Source organism: Cetorhinus maximus, chromosome 26 (genome assembly GCF_964194155.1).
Source record: "Cetorhinus maximus chromosome 26, sCetMax3.hap1.1, whole genome shotgun sequence".
In the NCBI taxonomy this organism is placed as follows: Eukaryota; Metazoa; Chordata; class Chondrichthyes; order Lamniformes; family Cetorhinidae; genus Cetorhinus; species Cetorhinus maximus.
The window spans coordinates 38,342,651-38,362,263 of NC_135904.1; the positions used below are offsets into that span (position 1 = coordinate 38,342,651).

Sequence of the window (19,613 nt, forward strand, 5' to 3'; positions counted from 1 at the left end):
ACACATACATTCATTCCTTAAATATTAACCATTGTCTATCCACTGTCAAGCTTTTTAATGAAGTTCCCCAATCTATCCTAGCCAACTCACCCTTCATACCTTTGTAGTTTCCTTTGTTAAGATTTAGGGCCCTAGTTTCAAATTGGACTACTTCACTTACCATCTTAATGATGAATTCTATCATGTTATGGTCACTGTTCCCTAAAGGACAACAAGATTGTTAACTAACTCCTTCTCATTGCACAATACCAAATCTAGGATAGCCTGTTCCTTAGTAGGTTCCTCAACATACTGGTCTAAATAACCATCCCGTACACATTCCAGGAATTCACCCGCCACAATATTATTGCTAATATGGTTTGGCCAGTCTATAAAGATTAAAGTCACCCACAACTACTCTAGCACCCTTGCTACATGCACCTCTAGTTTCCTGTTCAAGGCCGTCCCCTACATTATCAATACTGTTTGGAGACCTGTAGACAATTCCCACTAATGTTTTCCGTGCCTTGTTGCTTCTTAGCTCCACCCAGGCTAATTCTACATCTAGATTTTCTGAGTCAATATCCTCACTCACTATCGCACTGATTTCATCCTTAACTAACAACGTCACCCCACCTCCTTTTCCTTTTGTCCTGTCCATCATAAATATCGAGTACCCTTGGATATTCCGTTCCCAGCCTTGGTCACCCTGCAGCCATGTCTCTGAAACCACAATCATATCGTATCTGTTTACATCTATGTGCACTGTTAATTCATCTACCTTATTGTGAATGCTCCGTGCATTCAGATACAGTGCCTTTAGACTTGTCTTTTTAATATTTTTACACATTGTTTTGTACTGTGACCCTATTTACTGCCAGCCCTTGTTTCCTCTGCCTTCCACTTTTGATTTCTACTTTTCTGTCTTTCATTCCTATCTTTGTTTCCCTCTCTTGTGTCTCCCTGCTCAGGTTCCCATCCCTCTGCCAATCTAGTTTAAACCCTCCCCACAGTACTAGCAAATGCCCCTGCGAGGATATTGGTCCCAGTCCTGCTGGGGTGCAACCCATCCAGCTTGTACAGGTCCCATCTTCCCCAGAATTGGTCCCAATTCCTCAGGAATCTAAATCCCTCCCTCCTACACCATCTCGCCAGCCACACATTCATCTGGTCTATTCTGCTATTCCTGATCTCACTAGCACGTGGCACTGGGAGTAATTCTGAGATTACTAACTTTGAGGTGCTTTTTCATTTATTTCCTGGCTCCCCATATTCTGCTTCCAGGACCTCATCGCTCTTCTTATCGATGTTCTTGGCACCGATATGACCACGACCTTTGGCTGTTCACCCTCCGCCTTCAGAATGTCCTGCAGCTGCTCAGTGACATCCTTGATCCTGACACTGGAGGCAACATACCATCCTGGTGTCATGTCTGCGGCCGCAAAAACGTCTACCTGTTCTCCTTATGATAAAATCCCCTATAATTATTGCTCTCCCACTCTTTTTATCTCCCGCACCCCCCCCCCCCCCCCCCCCGGCCCCACCCTGTGCAGCTGTGTCACTCATGGTGACACAGACTGGCTCTTGCTGCATTCGCCTGAGAAACCATCACCCCCAGTAGTAGCCAAAATAGAAAATCTATTGGTGAGGGAGATGGACCCAGGGGACTCCTGCTCTACCCGCCTAGTGTTTTTACACTGTCTGGCGGTCACCCATTCCCTTTCTGCCTGTGCACTCTTTACCTGCGGTGTGACCACCTCACTGTGTGTGCTATCCATGAAGATTTCAGCCTTGCAAATGTGCCACAGTGACTCCAGGTGCAGCTCCAGCTCTGAAACGTGGATTCCGAGTAGCTGCAGCTGGAGACACTTCCTGCACACATGGTCGCCCTGGGCACTGGAAGTGTCCCTAACTTCCCACATCGCACAGGAGGAGCATTCCACTTGGCTGAGCTGCCCTGCCATGATTTACCCTTATATTACTTCCTTTGCTTTTAGTTCCTCTAGTTTAGAGAATATTAAGGACAGAGGAAATACCAGATGCTACTTACCAAGGTTGCCGCTCTTCTTACTGAGGACAGGTAGAAAATGAAAGGATCCCTCCTTCCCCTCTTCATTGAACTCCCTGTCTCACCAAACTCCAACTGAAGCACTCAAATGCAATAATAACAAATCAGACACAGTTGATACTTTGTATTATCTCTTGAAAAACAAGTGCAAAATATGCATTGAAGAGAAAACCACCTGACAGATGTTAACATTTGGAATCCATACACTTTTCGTTCGTTGTGTTTCTCTCCTTTTACTGTATTTCCCTCTTTGTTGGATTGTTTTACTCTTTTGCTTGTATGGTAATCTAGGAGTTTTAATTGCTCCTGATTTGCACAAAGCAGTGTAATGACTTTCAGTAACAAGCACCTGGGACGCCAAAAGCGTAAATATCGCTTAGAAAATATAGAAATAGAAAATTTGCAGCACAGCTTGGAGGCCATTCAGCTCATTATTACTGTGCTGGCCAGAAGTAACTTGATCAGGTTGTTTGATGAGGTAACAGAGAGGTTTGATGAGGGCAAACTGTTGATGCACTGTGCATGAACTTCCAAAAGGTATTTGATAAAATGCCACATAATAGGCTTGTCAGCAAAGTTGAAGCCCATGGAAATAAGGGATAGCGGCAGCGTAGACACAGAGCTGGCTGAGTGACAGGAAACAGAGGCTGGTGGTGACTGGGTTATTTTTGGACTGTTTACAGTCAGAAGGTATACAGCGGAATTCCCCAGGTACTGTACTAGGACCACTGCTTTTCTTGATATGTATTAATAATCTAGACTTGGGTCTACAGGGCACAATTTTGAAATTTGGAGCTGATATAAAACCTGGAAGCATTGTGAACTGTGAGGGAAATAGTGTTAAATTTCAAGAGGACATAGACAGGCTGGTGGAATGGGCAGTTGAGTAGCAGACTCAATTTAATCTAGAGAAGTATGGAATAATTAATTTTGGTAGGAGGAATGTGGGGAGACAGTATAAAATCCAGTGCAATTCTAAGGGATGCGCAGGGGCAGAGGGAACTGGGGGAATATATGAACAAATTCTTGAAGGAAGCAGGACAGGTTGAGAATGTGCTGAATGAAGCATGTGAGATCCTCGACTTTATTAATAGACACCAAATGAACCTTAATAAAACATTGCTTCAGCCTCAATTGCATCCAATTCTGAACACTTCACTTTAGGACGTGAAGGCATTAGAGAAGATGCAGAAAGATTGACGAGAATGATTTCAGAGATGTGGGCCTTCAGTTACAGGGATAGATTGGAGAATTTGGGGTTGTTTTCCTTGGAGAAGAGAAAGTTGAGATAAGATCTAATAGAGGTATTCAAAATCATGGGGGGTCTGGACAGAGTAGATAGGGAGAGACTTCCCATTCAGTCAAGAAAGTCAAGAACCAGAGGACACAGATTTAAGATAAATGGCAGAAGACCCAAAGATGACATGAGGAAAAGCTTTTTTACACATTGACTGATTAAGATCTGGAATGCACTGCTTGAGAATGCGGTGGAGGTAGGTTCAATCAAGACTTTCAAGGGAAATTATCTGTAAAGAAAATATTAGCAGGGCTATGGGGAAAATGTGGGGAGTGGGACACTAGCTGAGCCCCTCTGTTAGAGAGCCAGCATGACCACAATGGGCTGAATGGCCTCCTGTGCTGTAACCATTCTATGATGCTATGAAATTCAGATTTTATGAAAGGTCCCCTATCGAGTACTGCACTCAAGTCATAGTCAAGTATTTTTTAAATGCAATGAGGCTTTCTACTACAACCTATCAGGTAGTGAGTTTCAGATCCCTACCACCCTCGAGGTAAAAATCTTTCTCCTGAACTCCACTCAAGTCCTTCTACCAATTTCCTTAAATCTATTCCCCCTGGTTATTGACCGTTCTGTTAATGAAAATAGGTCCTTCTTATTTACTCCACCACCAAATAATCTAATAAATCCCCCTTCAGCCTCCTCTTCTCCAAAGAAAACAGCCCCGGCCTATCCAATCCTACCTCAAAACTAAAATTCTCCATTCATTAATCTCCTCTGTACCCTCTCTAGTGCAATTACATTCTAACTGTAGGACAGTGACCAGGACTGTACACAGAACACTAGCTGTGGCCTAACTAGTCTTTGAGATGTTTCAAAAATAAATTCTCTATTGCTTTATTCTCTGCTTCAGTCAATACAGGGAAGTATCCTGGATGCTGTAATCACCTTACCTACCCAGCCAGCTACGTTCCAGGATACATGGACATTCACCCTAAGATCCCTCTGTTCCTCTACACCTCTCTGTATCCTACCATTTATTGTCTATTCCTTTGTCTTGTTTGTCCCCCTCAAATGCATCACCTCACACTTCTCTAGATTGAATTCAATTTGCCATTTCTCTGCCCACCTGACTAGCCCATTGATATCATCTTGCACTCTACACCTTTCTTCCTCAATATCAAGCACATGACCAATTTTCGTATCATCTGCAAACTTCTTAATCATTGCCCCAACATCATTGATAATGTAAATCATTGCCACATACCACAAAAAGCAAGGGTTCCAGTATTGAGCTATGCAGAGCCCCACTAGAAAGGGCCTCCCATTTACAAACTCCCATTTCCAAAACCACCCACCGACCATTACCCGTTGCTTTCTGCCACCGAGCCAATTTTGGAGCCAACCTGCCACTTACCCTTGTCTCCAAGGGCAGTCACTTTTCTGATCAGTCTTGTTTGTCAGCATTGTAGTTTGTACTTAGCTAGAAGCACTGATAACATTACTAACACTGTCCTGTCTGATGTCCCCCTCCCTTACAGCAAGCTGGTGGAAGCCGCTGTTGTGGCGAAGGACACGGTGGTCTGCTGCTTTAGGGATGAGACCGCAGATTGGACGCTGTATGTTTGGAGGGCCTGGGGATCCAGGGAATTTGAGTTTTTCTATCAGTCGTATGAGGAGTTGGCGAGAATGGAAGTCAGCATGCGCAGACGGAGGTAGCCCAGTGAACTTAATTCAGCCCCTCTCATTATGTAAACCCTACGGACTGAGGAGGAAAACTGTAGAACAGACAATAATTCTGTTCTCTAATTAAGGCTATCAACAATAAGAAAAACATACTCATCGCTGATTTTCTCTGTGAACTTAACTCATGAAAGCACGAGGCACGGTACGAGAAACTGAGTACAATTGCTGAGATCGGATTGTCGAAATGGGTGGAAATCACTGCAGGTCCTGTTGCACAGAACGGGAATTCATTCAGGTTTCAAAGACACTTCCTGAATTCCGATCTCCATATCACTGCTGCTGGTTACTTCATGTACAGTCGCATATTTCTCTCTACTTGGAACTGCAAACCCATATCTGATTCCTGTAAAGAGTTTAAATGGGGAGAATGTATTTATTGTGCAATGAATGTGAAGAACAAATTGTCAGTAAATGATAGAAGTTCTGAACCTGTGAGAGATTCGGTTACAACTTTCAGGAATTTTGTGGGGTAGAGATACAGGATTTGTTCACACAATTTCTCTTGAAGAAACTCTGCTTTATCTTTGACTGCAGGGCAATTATCTCAGGTTAAGCGAGGAAATATTTGGGTCCAGGTGACCCAGGGTCAATTTCGAAGACCAGTGCCAGATATTGGACATGAAGTTGGAAAATCCCCTCGATGCCAACAAAACAGACAAAAGATAAAACTGGGGCCACAAGGGACCAGCTTGGATACTTGGTGTGTGCACAGTTAACTCGCTCGGCTAGGGAGAGTGATAGTTATTTCCCTGTTGGATAGTTGAGGCCAACCAAAGGAGGATGTTACGATCCACTTAGGGACTGTAAACATTTGAAGAGAAATCTGTATGCCCAGTGATTTAGCCAATAGAACTACTCCACAAGATTTCATGTTTTTAAACGAAAACTTTACTGTATTTAAAAGAATTAAAAAATTCCAGCAGTCTTAACACTATTAACTGTAACTATGTATGTTATGTACTCAGTTTTATTCCTTACTTTTCCAAAGCTTTTTCCTTATAAATCACATTAACCTGAAAGCTATTTATTTCTGTAGGGACCACCCAAAAGTATGCCACAGTCCTCTGGAATTTACTTTAATTCTCCTCAATTCCAGCTAATCTCTGAGGTAGGATTCTTTTTTTAATACTTCTCAATTACGAATGCCTCCGTCCCTTGTTCTGGTTGCCTTCTCAATGCTTCCATGCTGAATCCTTTCTTTACCACATGACTCCATGAGGACCATTGTAGATTTCTTCACTAGCTTCAAACTGGGCTATCTTCCAGCTTCTGCTCCCTAACAAAATTCAAATTGAGATTAAGCCCACCCACATTCCAGGTGGTGAATAATGAGGTTAGCTTTTTCTCTGCTTACACTGCAGGGCTCACTGCCATTGACTTTGGCTATCTTCTCTTAGTGAGCTGCAAACTGCGTACACCAGGCCCAAGCTGCAACTAATATTCCCAGATAAAGTGAAACCAGAGAATCTCCCAAGTTCCACACATCTACCCATCTCCATAATGATGTGGCATGCTCTGGGATACCCTCAAGCAGACCTTTAATTTAAGTATCCCTCACTTAAAATACCTTCCTTGATCTGAGAAAAAAATAGATTTTACAACCCTTCAAGATTTACAGAATGCTTTTAAACTAATTTAGCACTAACACCCAAAACAGAAACATTGCTCTGAACTGCCCTTACTGCAAGGATTGCAGACATCATGCCTCCAGGTCTTTAGCTGAGCAAGACCACCTGCTCTTTAATGCTCTTACCTTTCTAACTATTAGCCTCTTAAGACAACCTCGCTCCAGCCGTTTAAGTGCAATAAACTCCAAGCTTCCACAAGCTTGTTTGAATTGCATTCACCCCATTCCCCACTGTTAAAAACTTTAATTCCTAAAACTAATAGTTATATTGTAAAACACATGAACCATGAACTAGATATTCACAACAGCAGGTTCCTGAGTGCTGTGCAATGATACATTTGGATGAGACTCATCAGATAACACGCCCAGTGCTGCACTGTCAGAGGGTCAGCACTGAGGGAGTGCTGCACTGTCAGAGGGTCAGTATTGAGGGAGTGCTGCACTGTCAGAGGGTCAGTATTGAGAGTGTGCCGCACTGTCGGAGGGTCTGTACTGAGAGAGTGCCACACTGTCGGAGGGACTGTACTGAGGGAGTGCTGCATTATCGGAGGATCTGTACTGAGGGGTGCTGCACTGTCGGAGGATAAGTACTGAGAGGTGCTGCACTGTCAGAGGGTCAGTACTGAGGGAGTGCCACACTTTCAGAAGGTCAGTACTGAGGGAGTGCCGCACTGTCAGAGGGTCAGTACTGAGGGAGTGCCGCACTGTCAGAGGGTCAGTACTGAGGGAGTGCCGCACTGTCAGAGGGTCAGTACTGAGCAGTGCTGCACTGTCGGAAGATCAGTACTGAGGGAGTGCCGCACTGTCAGAGGGTCAGTACTGAGGGAGTGCCGCATTGTCAGAGGGTCAGTACTGAGGGAGTGCCGCACTGTCAGAGGGTCATTACTGAGCGAGTGCCGCACTGTCAGAGGGTCAGTACTGAGGGAGTGCTGCACTGTCGGAGGGTCAGTACTGAGGGAGTGCTGCACTGTCAGAGGGTCAGTACTGAGGGATCACTGCACTATCAGAGGGTCAGCACTGAGGGAGTGCCGCACTGTCGGAGGGTCAGTACTGAGGGATCACTGCACTGTCGGAGGGTCAGTACTGAGGGATCACTGCACTATCAGAGGGTCAGCACTGAGGGAGTGCCGCACTGTCGGAGGGTCAGTACTGAGGGATCACTGCACTGTCGGAGGGTCAGTACTGAGGGATCACTGCACTATCAGAGGGTCAGCACTGAGGGAGTGCCGCACTGTCGGAGGTCAGTACTGAGGGAGTGCCGCACTGTCGGAGGGTCAGTACTGAGGGATCACTGCACTGTCGGAGGGTCAGTACTGAGGGATCACTGCACTGTTGGAGGGTCAGCACTGAGGGAGTGCCGCACTGTCGGAGGGTCAGTACTGAGGGAGTGCCGCACTGTCAGAGGGTCAGTACTGAGGGAGTGCCGCACTGTCGGAGGTTCAGTACTGAGGGATCACTGCACTATCAGAGGGTCAGCACTGAGGGAGTGCCGCACTGTCGGAGGGTCAGTACTGAGGGAGTGCCACACTATCAGAGGGTCAGCATTGAGGGAGTGCCGCACTGTCGGAGGGTCAGTACTGAGGGAGCGCTGCAGTGCCAGAGGGTCAGTACTGAAGGAGTGCTCCATGTCAGAGGGTCAGTACTGAGGGAGTACCACACTGTCGGAGGGTCAGTACTGAGGGATCACTGCACTGTCGGAGGGTTAGTACTGAGGGATCACTGCACTGTTGGAGAATCAGTACTGAGGGATCACTGCACTGTCGGAGGGTCAGTACTGAGGAAGTGCCGCACTGTCGGAGGGTCAATACTGAGGGAGTGCCGCACTATCAGAGGGTCAGCACTGAGGGAGTGCTGCACTGTTGGAGAATAAGTACTGAGAGGTGCTGCACTGTCAGAGGGTCAGTACTGAGTGGTGCTGCACTGTCGGAAGATCAGTACTGAGGGAGTGCCGCACTGTCGGAGGGTCAGCACTGAGGGAGTGCCACACTGTCAGTACTGAGCAGTGCTGCACTGTCGGAAGATCAGTACTGAGGGAGTGCCGCACTGTCGGAGGGTCAGCACTGAGGGAGTGCCACACTGTCAGTACTGAGCAGTGCCGCACTGTCAGAGGGTCAGTACTGAGGGGTGCTGCACTGTCAAAGGGTCAGCACTGAGGGAGTGCTGCACTGTCAGAGGATCAGTACTGAGGGAGTTCTGCACTGTCGGAGGGTAAGTACTGAGGGAGTGCCGCACTGTCGGAAGATCAGTACTGAGGGAGTGCCGCACTGTCGGAAGATCAGTACTGAGGGAGTGCCGCACTGTCGGAAGATCAGCACTGAGGGAGTGCCACACTGTCAGAAGGACAGTACTGAGCAGTGCTGCACTGTCGGAAGATCAGTACTGAGGGAGTGCCGCACTGTCAGAGGGTCAGTACTGAGGGAGTGCCGCACTGTCAGAGGGTCAGTACTGAGGGAGTGCCGAACTGTCAGAGGGTCAGTACTGAGGGAGTGCCGCACTGTCAGAGGATCAGTACTGAGGGAGTGCTGCACTGTCGGAGGGTAAGTACTGAGGGAGTGCCGCACTGTCAGAGGGTCAGTACTGAGGGAGTGCCGCACTGTCAGAGGGTCAGTACTGAGGGATCACTGCACTGTCGGAGGGTTAGTACTGAGGGATCACTGCACTGTCGGAGACTCAGTACTGAGGGATCACTGCACTGTCGGAGGGTCAGTACTGAGGAAGTGCCGCACTGTCGGAGGGTCAATACTGAGGGAGTGCCGCACTATCAGAGGGTCAGCACTGAGGGAGTGCTGCACTGTCGGAGAATAAGTACTGAGAGGTGCTGCACTGTCAGAGGGTCAGTACTGAGTGGTGCCGCACTGTCGGAGGGTCAGCACTGAGGGAGTGCCACACTGTCAGTACTGAGCAGTGCTGCACTGTCGGAAGATCAGTACTGAGGGAGTGCCGCACTGTCGGAGGGTCAGCACTGAGGGAGTGCCACACTGTCAGTACTGAGCAGTGCTGCACTGTCAGAGGATCAGTACTGAGGGAGTGCTGCACTGTTGGATGGTAAGTACTGAGGGAGTGCCGCACTGTCAGAGGGTCAGTACTGAGGGGTGCTGCACTGTCAGAGGGTCAGCAGTGAGGGAGTGCTGCACTGTCAGAGGATCAGTACTGAGGGAGTTCTGCACTGTCGGAGGGTAAGTACTGAGGGAGTGCCGCACTGTCGGATGATCAGTACTGAGGGAGTGCCGCACTGTCGGAAGATCAGTACTGAGGGAGTGCCGCACTGTCGGAAGATCAGCACTGAGGGAGTGCCACACTGTCAGAAGGACAGTACTGAGCAGTTCTGCACTGTCGGAAGATCAGTACTGAGGGAGTGCCGCACTGTCAGAGGGTCAGTACTGAGGGAGTGCCGCACTGTCAGAGGGTCAGTACTGAGGGAGTGCCGAACTCTCAGAGAGTCAGTACTGAGGGAGTGCCACACTGTCAGAGGATCAGTACTGAGGGAGTGCTGCACTGTCGGAGGGTAAGTACTGAGGGAGTGCCGCACTGTCAGAGGGTCAGTACTGAGGGAGTGCCGCACTGTCAGAGGGTCAGTACTGAGGGAGTGCCGCACTGTCGGAAGATCAGTACTGAGGGAGTGCCGCACTGTCGGAAGATCAGTACTGAGGGAGTGCCGCACTGTCGGAGGGTCAGCACTGAGGGAGTGCCACACTGTCAGAAGGACAGTACTGAGCAGTGCCGCACTGTCGGAAGATCAGTACTGAGGGAGTGCCGCACTGTCAGAGGGTCAGTACTGAGGGAGTGCCGCACTGTCAGAGGGTCAGTACTGAGGGAGTGCCGCACTGTCAGAGGATCAGTACTGAGGGAGTGCCGCATTGTCAGAGGGTCAGTACTGAGGGAGTGCTGCACTGTCAGAGGGTCAGTACTGAGGGAGTGCTGCACTGTCAGAGGATCAGTACTGAGGGAGTGCTGCACTGTCAGAGGGTCAGTACTGAGGGAGTGCCGCACTGTCAGAGGGTCAGTACTGAGGGAGTGCTGCACTGTCAGAGGGTGAATACTGCGGGAGTGCTGCATTGCTGGCGGTCAGTACTGAGGGAGTGCTGCACTGTCAGAGGGTCAGTACTGAGGGAGTGCCGCACTGTCAGAGGGTCAGTACTGAGGGAGTGCTGCACTGTCAGAGGGTCAGTACTGAGGGAGTGCTGCACTGTCAGAGGGTCAGTACTGAGGGAGTGCTGCACTGTCAGAGGGTCAGTACTGAGGGAGTGCTGCACTGTCAGAGGGTCAGTACTGAGGGAGTGCTGCACTGTCGGAGGGTCAGTACTGAGGGAGTGCTGCACTGTCGGAGGGTCAGTACTGAGGGAGTGCCACACTGTCGGAAGATCAGTACTGAGGGAGTGCTGCCCTGTCGGAGGATCAGTACTGAGGGAGTGCCGCACTGTCAGTGAGCTTTTGGGGGAGTGCTGCCCCGTCAGATCAGGACTATTTGAATGCTGCTCTCTCCGAGGTGCCATCTTTCAGCTGAAATATGAAACTCAAGCCCCTGAGGAGGTTGTGAATGATTCCGCACACTGTTTCAAAGAGGGTTGGGATTCTCTCAGCTGTTTTGGACAACATACATCAAAACAATTCAGGAAAATTGATGATGACATCATCATTCCATTGCTACCTGGGAGCTTGCTGTGCCATCTCTCCTACATTACAACACTATGTACACTTCAAAGAAATATTTCAATGGCGATAAAGAATTCTTGATGCCCTGAGGTCCTAAAAGGTGCCAACAAATCTTAACCTTCCGTCTGTTTCTGCTGATTCTCTGTTTTGTAATTCAAGGTTTCCTGTTTCATTTGCAAATACACAATTTCAGGTCTTTGCTACAATCACTTCTAGTGGAACAGGATTGTGTGGAGAGAGAGAGAGTGGAACAGGATTGTGTGGAGAGAGAGAGTGGAGCAGGATTGTGTGGAGAGAGAGAGAGTGGAGCAGGATTGTGTGGAGAGAGAGAGTGGAACAGGATTGTGTGGAGAGAGAGAGTGGAGCAGGATTGTGTGGAGAGAGAGAGAGTGGAACAGGATTGTGTGGAGAGAGAGAGAGTGGAACAGGATTGTGTGGAGAGAGAGAGAGTGGAGCAGGATTGTGTGGAGAGAGAGAGTGGAACAGGATTGTGTGGAGAGAGAGAGTGGAACAGGATTGTGTGGAGAGAGAGAGAGTGGAACAGGATTGTGTGGAGAGAGAGAGAGTGGAGCAGGATTGTGTGGAGAGAGAGAGTGGAACAGGATTGTGTGGAGAGAGAGAGAGAGTGTGGAACAGAATTGTGTGGAGAGAGAGAGTGGAGCAGGATTGTGTGGAGAGAGAGAGTGGAACAGGATTGTGTGGAGAGAGAGAGTGGAACAGGATTGTGTGGAGAGAGAAAGAATGTGGAACAGGATTGTGTGGAGAGAGAGAGTGGAACAGGATTGTGTGGAGAGAGAAAGAATGTGGAACAGGATTGTGTGGAGAGAGAGAGAGTGGAACAGGATTGTGTGGAGAGAGAGAGAGAGTGGAACAGGATTGTGTGGAGAGAGAGAGAGTGCAACAGGATTGTGTGGAGAGAGAGAGTGGAACAGGATTGTGTGGAGAGAGAGAGTGGAACAGGATTGTGTGGAGAGAGAGAGAGAGTGGAACAGGATTGTGTGGAGAGAGAGAGGGAGAGTGGAACAGGATTGTGTGGAGAGAGAGAGAGAGTGGGACAGGATTGTGTGGAGAGAGAGAGAGTGGAACAGGATTGTGTGGAGAGAGAGAGAGTGGAACAGGATTGTGTGGAGAGAGAGAGTGGAACAGGATTGTGTGGAGAGAGAGAATGTGGAACAGGAATGTGTGGAAGTAGAGAGAGTGGAACAGGATTTGGTGGAGAGGGAGAGTGTGGAACAGGATTTTGTGGAGAGAGAGAGTGGAACAGGATTGTGTGTAGAGAGAGAATGTGGAACAGGATTGTGTGGAAAGAGAGAGTGGAACAGGATTGTGTGGAGAGAGAGAGTGGAACAGGATTGTGTGCAGAGAGAGAGTGGAACAGGATTGTGTGGAGAGAGAGAGTGGAACAGGATTTTGTGGGGAATGAGAGTGGACGGACTGTGTGGAGAGAGAGAGTGGAACAGGATTGTGTAGAGAGAGAGAGTTGAACAGGATTGTGTGGAAGTAGAGAGAGTGGAACAGGATTGTGAGGAGAGAGAGAGTGGAACAGGATTGTGTGGAGAGAGAGAGAGTGGAACAGGATTGTGTGGAGAGAGAGAGTGCAACAGGATTGTGTGGAGAGAGAGAGAGTGGAACAGGATTGTGTGGAGAGAGAGAGTGGAACAGGATTTTGTGGAGAATGAGAGTGGACGGACTGTGTGGAGAGAGAGAGTGGAACAGGATTTTGTGGAGAGAGAGAGTGGAACAGGATTGTGTGTAGAGAGAGAATGTGGAACAGGATTGTGTGTAGAGAGAGAGTGGAACAGGATTGTGTGGAGAGAGAGAGTGGAACAAGATTGTGTGGAGAGAGAGAGAGAGAGTGGAACAGGATTGTGTGGAGAGAGAGAGAGAGTGGAACAGGATTGTGTGGAGAGAGAGAGAGTGGAACAGGATTGTGTGGAGAGAGACAGTGGAACAGGATTGGGTAGAGAGAGAGAGAATGTGGAACAGGATTGTGTGGAGATAGGGAGGGAGAGTGGATGAGGATTGTGTGGAGAGAGAGACAGAGTGGAACAGGATTGTGTGGAGAGAGAGAGTGGAACAGGATTGTGTGGAGAGAGAGGGAGAGTGGAACAGGATTGTGTGGAGAGATAGAATGTGGAACAGGATTGTGTGGAGAGAGAGAGTGGAACAGGATTCGGTGGAGAGAGAGAGAGAGTGGAACAGGGTTTGGTGGAGAGAGAGAGAGAGTGGAACAGGATTGTGTGGAGAGAGAGAGAGTGGAACAGGATTGTGTGGAGAGAGAGAGAGTGGAACAGGATTGTGTGGAGAGAGAGAGAGAGTGGAACAGGATTGTGTGGAGAGAGAGAGTGGAACAGGATAGTGTGGAGAGAGAGAGAGTGGAACAGGATTGTGTGGAGAGAGAGAGAGAGAGTGGAAGAGGATTGTGTGGAGAGAGAGAGTGGAACAGGATTATGTGGAGAGAGAGAGAGTGGAACAGGATTGTGTGGAGAGAGAGAGAGTGGAACAGGATTGTGTGTAGAGAGAGAGAGTGGAACAGGATTGTGTGGAGAGAGAGAGTGGAACAGGATTGTGTGGAGAGAGAGAGCGGAACAGGATTGTGTGGAGAGAGAGAGTGTGGAACAGGATGGTGTGGAGAGAGAGAGAGTGGAACAGGATTGTGTGGAGAGAGAGAGTGGAACAGGATAGTGTGGAGAGAGAGAGTGTGGAACAGGATTGTGTGGAGAGAGAGAGGGAGAGTGGATCATGGATTGTGTGGAGAGAGAGAGTGGAACAGGATTGTGTGGAGAGAGAGAGAGTGGAACAGGATTGTGTGGAGAGAGAGAGAGTGGAACAGGATTGCGTGGAGAGAGAGAATGTGGAACAGGATTGTGTGGAGAGAGAGAGTGGAACAGGATTGTGTGGAGAGAGAGAATGTGGAACTGGAATGTGTGGAAGTAGAGAGAGTGGAACAGGATTTGGTGGAGAGAGAGAGAGAGTGGAACAGGATTTTGTGGAGAGAGAGAGTGGATCAGGATTGTGTGTAGAGAGAGAATGTGGAACAGGATTGAGTGGAGAGAGAGAGTGGAACACGATTGTGTGGAAAGAGAGAGTGGAACAGGATTGTGTGGAGAGAGAGAGAGTGGAACAGGATTGTGTGGAGAGAGAGAGAGAGTGGAACAGGATTGTGTGGAGAGAGAGAGAGTGGAACAGGATTGTGTGGAGAGAGAGAGTGAAACAGGATTGTGTGGAGAGAGAGAGTGGAACAGGATTGTGTGGAGAGAGAGAGTGTGGAACAGGATTGTGTGGAGAGAGAGAGGGAGAGTGGATCATGGATTGTGTGGAGAGAGAGAGAGAGTGGAACAGGATTGTGTGGAGAGAGAGAGAGTGGAACAGGATTGTGTGGAGAGAGAGAGAGAGAGTGGAACAGGATTGTGTGGAGAGAGAGAGAGTGGAACAGGATTGCGTGGAGAGAGAGAATGTGGGACAGGATTGTGTGGAGAGAGAGAGTGGAACAGGATTGTGTGGAGAGAGAGAATGTGGAACAGGAATGTGTGGAAGTAGAGAGAGTGGAACAGGATTTGGTGGAGAGAGAGAGAGTGGAACAGGATTGTGTGGAGAGAGAGAGAGTGGAACAGGATTGTGTGGAGAGAGAGAGTGGAACAGGATTGTATGGAGAGAGAGAGAGTGGAACAGGATTGTGTGGAGAGAGAGAGTGGAACAGGATTGTGTGGAGAGAGAGAGAGTGGAACAGGATTTTGTGGAGAGAGAGAGAGTGGAACAGGATTGTGTGGAGAGAGAGTGTGAATCAGGGTTTTATGGATAGAGAGAGACTGGAACAGGATTGTGTGGAGAGAGAGAGTGGAACAGGATTGTGTGGAGAGAGAGAGAGTGGAACAGGATTGTGTGGAGAGAGAGAGTGGAACAGGATTTTGTGGAGAGAGAGAGTGGATCAGGATTGTGCGTAGAGAGAGAATGTGGAACAGGATTGAGTGGAGAGAGAGAGTGGAACACGATTGTGTGGAGAGAGAGAGTGGAACAGGATTGTGTGGAGAGAGAGAGAGTTGAAAAGGATTGTGTGGAGAGAGAGAGTGAGTGGAACAGGATTCTGTGGAGAGAGAGAGTGGAACAGGATTGTTTGGAGAGAGAGAAAGTGGAACAGGATTGTGTGGAGAGAGAGAGAGAGTGGAAGAGGATTGTGTGGAGAGAGAGAGTGGAACAGGATTGTGTGGAGAGAGAGAGAGTGGAACTGGATTGTGTGGAGAGAGAGAGAGTGGAACAGGATTGTGTGTAGAGAGAGAGAGTGGAACAGGATTGTGTGGCGAGAGAGAGTGGAACAGGATTGTGTGGAGAGAGAGAGTGGAACAGGATTGTGTGGAGAGAGAGAGTGTGGAACAGGATAGTGTGGAGAGAGAGAGAGTGGAACAGGATTGTGTGGAGAGAGAGAGGGAGAGTGGATCATGGATTGTGTGGAGAGAGAGAGTGGAACAGGATTGTGTGGAGAGAGAGAGAGTGGAACAGGATTGTGTGGAGAGAGAGAGAGTGGAACAGGATTGCGTGGAGAGAGAGAATGTGGAACAGGATTGTGTGGAGAGAGAGAGTGGAACAGGATTGTGTGGAGAGAGAGAATGTGGAACTGGAATGTGTGGAAGTAGAGAGAGTGGAACAGGATTTGGTGGAGAGAGAGAGAGAGTGGAACAGGATTTTGTGGAGAGAGAGAGTGGATCAGGATTGTGTGTAGAGAGAGAATGTGGAACAGGATTGAGTGGAGAGAGAGAGTGGAACACGATTGTGTGGAAAGAGAGAGTGGAACAGGATTGTGTGGAGAGAGAGAGAGTGGAACAGGATTGTGTGGAGAGAGAGAGAGAGTGGAACAGGATTGTGTGGAGAGAGAGAGAGTGGAACAGGATTGTGTGGAGAGAGAGAGTGGAACAGGATTGTGTGGAGAGAGAGAGTGGAACAGGATTGTGTGGAGAGAGAGAGTGTGGAACAGGATTGTGTGGAGAGAGAGAGGGAGAGTGGATCATGGATTGTGTGGAGAGAGAGAGAGAGTGGAACAGGATTGTGTGGAGAGAGAGAGAGTGGAACAGGATTGTGTGGAGAGAGAGAGAGAGTGGAACAGGATTGTGTGGAGAGAGAGAGAGTGGAACAGGATTGCGTGGAGAGAGAGAATGTGGGACAGGATTGTGTGGAGAGAGAGAGTGGAACAGGATTGTGTGGAGAGAGAGAATGTGGAACAGGAATGTGTGGAAGTAGAGAGAGTGGAACAGGATTTGGTGGAGAGAGAGAGAGTGGAACAGGATTGTGTGGAGAGAGAGAGAGTGGAACAGGATTGTGTGGAGAGAGAGAGTGGAACAGGATTGTATGGAGAGAGAGAGAGTGGAACAGGATTGTGTGGAGAGAGAGAGTGGAACAGGATTGTGTGGAGAGAGAGAGAGTGGAACAGGATTTTGTGGAGAGAGAGAGAGTGGAACAGGATTGTGTGGAGAGAGAGTGTGAATCAGGGTTTTATGGATAGAGAGAGACTGGAACAGGATTGTGTGGAGAGAGAGAGTGGAACAGGATTGTGTGGAGAGAGAGAGAGTGGAACAGGATTGTGTGGAGAGAGAGAGTGGAACAGGATTTTGTGGAGAGAGAGAGTGGATCAGGATTGTGCGTAGAGAGAGAATGTGGAACAGGATTGAGTGGAGAGAGAGAGTGGAACACGATTGTGTGGAGAGAGAGAGTGGAACAGGATTGTGTGGAGAGAGAGAGAGTTGAAAAGGATTGTGTGGAGAGAGAGAGTGAGTGGAACAGGATTCTGTGGAGAGAGAGAGTGGAACAGGATTGTTTGGAGAGAGAGAAAGTGGAACAGGATTGTGTGGAGAGAGAGAGAGAGTGGAAGAGGATTGTGTGGAGAGAGAGAGTGGAACAGGATTGTGTGGAGAGAGAGAGAGTGGAACTGGATTGTGTGGAGAGAGAGAGAGTGGAACAGGATTGTGTGTAGAGAGAGAGAGTGGAACAGGATTGTGTGGCGAGAGAGAGTGGAACAGGATTGTGTGGAGAGAGAGAGTGGAACAGGATTGTGTGGAGAGAGAGAGTGTGGAACAGGATAGTGTGGAGAGAGAGAGAGTGGAACAGGATTGTGTGGAGAGAGAGAGTGGAACAGGATTGTGTGGAGAGAGAGAGTGTGGAACAGGATTGTATGGAGAGAGAGAGGGAGAGTGGATCATGGATTGTGTGGAGAGAGAGAGAGAGTGGAACAGGATTGTGTGGAGAGAGAGAGAGTGGAACTGGATTGTGTGGAGAGAGAGAGTAAAACAGGATTGTGTGGAGAGAGAGAGAGGAACAGGATTGTGTGGAGAGAGAGAGTGTGGAACAGGATTGTGTGGAGAGAGAGAGTGGAACATGATTGTGTGGAGAGAGAGAGTGGAACAGGATTGTGTGGAGAGAGAGAGTGTGGAACAGGATTGTGTGGAGAGAGAGAGGGAAAGCGGATCATGGATTGTGTGGAGAGAGAGAGAGAGTGGAACAGGATTGTGTGGAGAGAGGGACAGAGTGGAACAGGATTGTGTGGAGGGAGAGAGAGAGTGGAACAGGATTGTGTGGAGAGAGAGAGAGTGGAACAGGATTGCGTGGAGAGAGAGAATGTGGAACAGGATTGTGTGGAGAGAGAGAGTGGAACAGGATTGTGTGGAGAGAGAGAATGTGGAACAGGTATGTGTGGAAGTAGAGAGAGTGGAACAGGATTTGGTGGAGAGAGAGCGAGAGTGGAACAGGATTGTGTGGAGAGAGAGAGAGTGGAACAGGATTGTGTGGAGAGAGAGAGAGTGGAACAGGATTGTGTGGAGAGAGAGAGTGTAACCGGATTTTATGGAGAGGGAGAGAGTGGAACAGGATTGTGTGGAGAGAGAGAGTGGAACAGGATTGTGTGGAGAGAGAGAGAGTGGAACACGATTGTGTGGAGAGAGAGAGTGGAACAAGATTGTGTGGAGAGAGAGAGAGAGAGTGGAACAGGATTGTGTGGAGAGAGAGTTAGTGGAACAGGATTGTGTCGAGTGAGAGAGCGGAACAGGATTCTGGGAGAGTGAGAGAGTGGAACAGGATTGTGTGGAGAGAGAGAGTGGAACAGGATTGTGTGGAGAGAGAGAGAGTGGAACAGGATTGTGTGGAGAGAGTGAGACTGGAAAAGGATTATGTGGAGAGAGAGAGTGGAACAGTATTGTGTGTAGAGAGAGAATGTGGAACAGGATTGTGTGGAGAGAGAGAGTGGAACAGGATTGTGTGGAGCGAGAGAGTGGAACAGGATTGTGTGGTGAGAGAGAGAGTGGAACAGGATTGTGTGGAGAGAGAGAGAGTGGAACAGGACTGTGTGAAGAGACAGAAAGTGAACATGTTTGTGCGGAGAATGAGGGTGGAACAGGATTGTGTGGAGCCTGAGAGTGTGGAACAAGATTGTGTGGAGAGAAAGAGTGGAACAGGATTGTGTGGAGAGAGAGAGTGGAACAGGATTGTGTGGAGAGAGAGAGAGAGAAACAGGATTGTGTGGAGAGAGAGAGAGAGTGGAAGAGGATTGTGTGGAGAGAGAGAGTGGAACAGGATTGTGTGGAGAGAGAGAGAGTGGAACAGGATAGTGTGGAGAGAGAGAGAGTGGAACAGGATTGTGTGGAGAGAGAGAGAGTGGAACAGGATTGTGTGGAGAGCGAGAGTGGAACAGGATTGTGTGGAGAGAGAGAGAGAGTGGAACAGGATTGTGTGGAGAGAGAGAGAGTGGAAGAGGATTGTGTGGAGAGAGAGAGTGGAACAGGATTGTGTGGAGAGAGAGAGAGTGGAACAGGATTGTTTGGAGAGAGAGAGTGTGGAACAGGATTGTGTGGAGAGAGAGAGAGTGGAACAGGATTGTGTGGAGAGAGAGAGTGGAACGGGATTGTGTGGAGATAGAGAGAGTGGAACAGGATTGTGTGGAGAGAGAGAGAGTGGAACAGGATTGTGTGGAGAGAGAGAGTGGAACAGGATTTTGTGGAGAATGAGTTTGGACGGACTGTGTAGAGAGAGAGATTGGAACAGGATTGTGTGGAGAGAGAGAGTTGAACAGGATTGTGTGGAGAGAGAGAGTGTGGAACAGGATTGTGTGGAGAGAGAGTGTGAATCAGGGTTTTATGGATAGAGAGAGAGTGGAACAGGATTGTGTGGAGAGAGAGAGTGGAACAGGATTGTGTGGAGAGAGAGAGTGTTGAACAGGATTGTGTGGAGAGAGAGTGTGAATCAGGGTTTTATGGATAGAGAGAGAGTGGAACAGGATTGTGTGGAGAGAGAGACTGGAACAGGATTGTGTGGAGAGAGAG

At 48.6% G+C, this 19,613-nt stretch overlaps 1 protein-coding gene across 1 annotated transcript in view; it reads left to right on the forward strand.

Annotated features, from left to right (window-relative positions):
• lrrk1 (leucine-rich repeat kinase 1) overlaps nucleotides 1–5,967 on the forward strand; it is a 179,755-nt gene extending 173,788 nt beyond the window's left edge. Inside the window, exon 34 of the mRNA XM_078530495.1 lies at nucleotides 4,829–5,967. Coding sequence (XP_078386621.1) covers nucleotides 4,829–5,006 — 178 coding nt within the window. The 3' untranslated portion in view covers nucleotides 5,007–5,967. The remainder of the gene's footprint in view (nucleotides 1–4,828) is intronic.
• The last annotated feature ends 13,646 nt before the right edge of the window (nucleotides 5,968–19,613 follow it).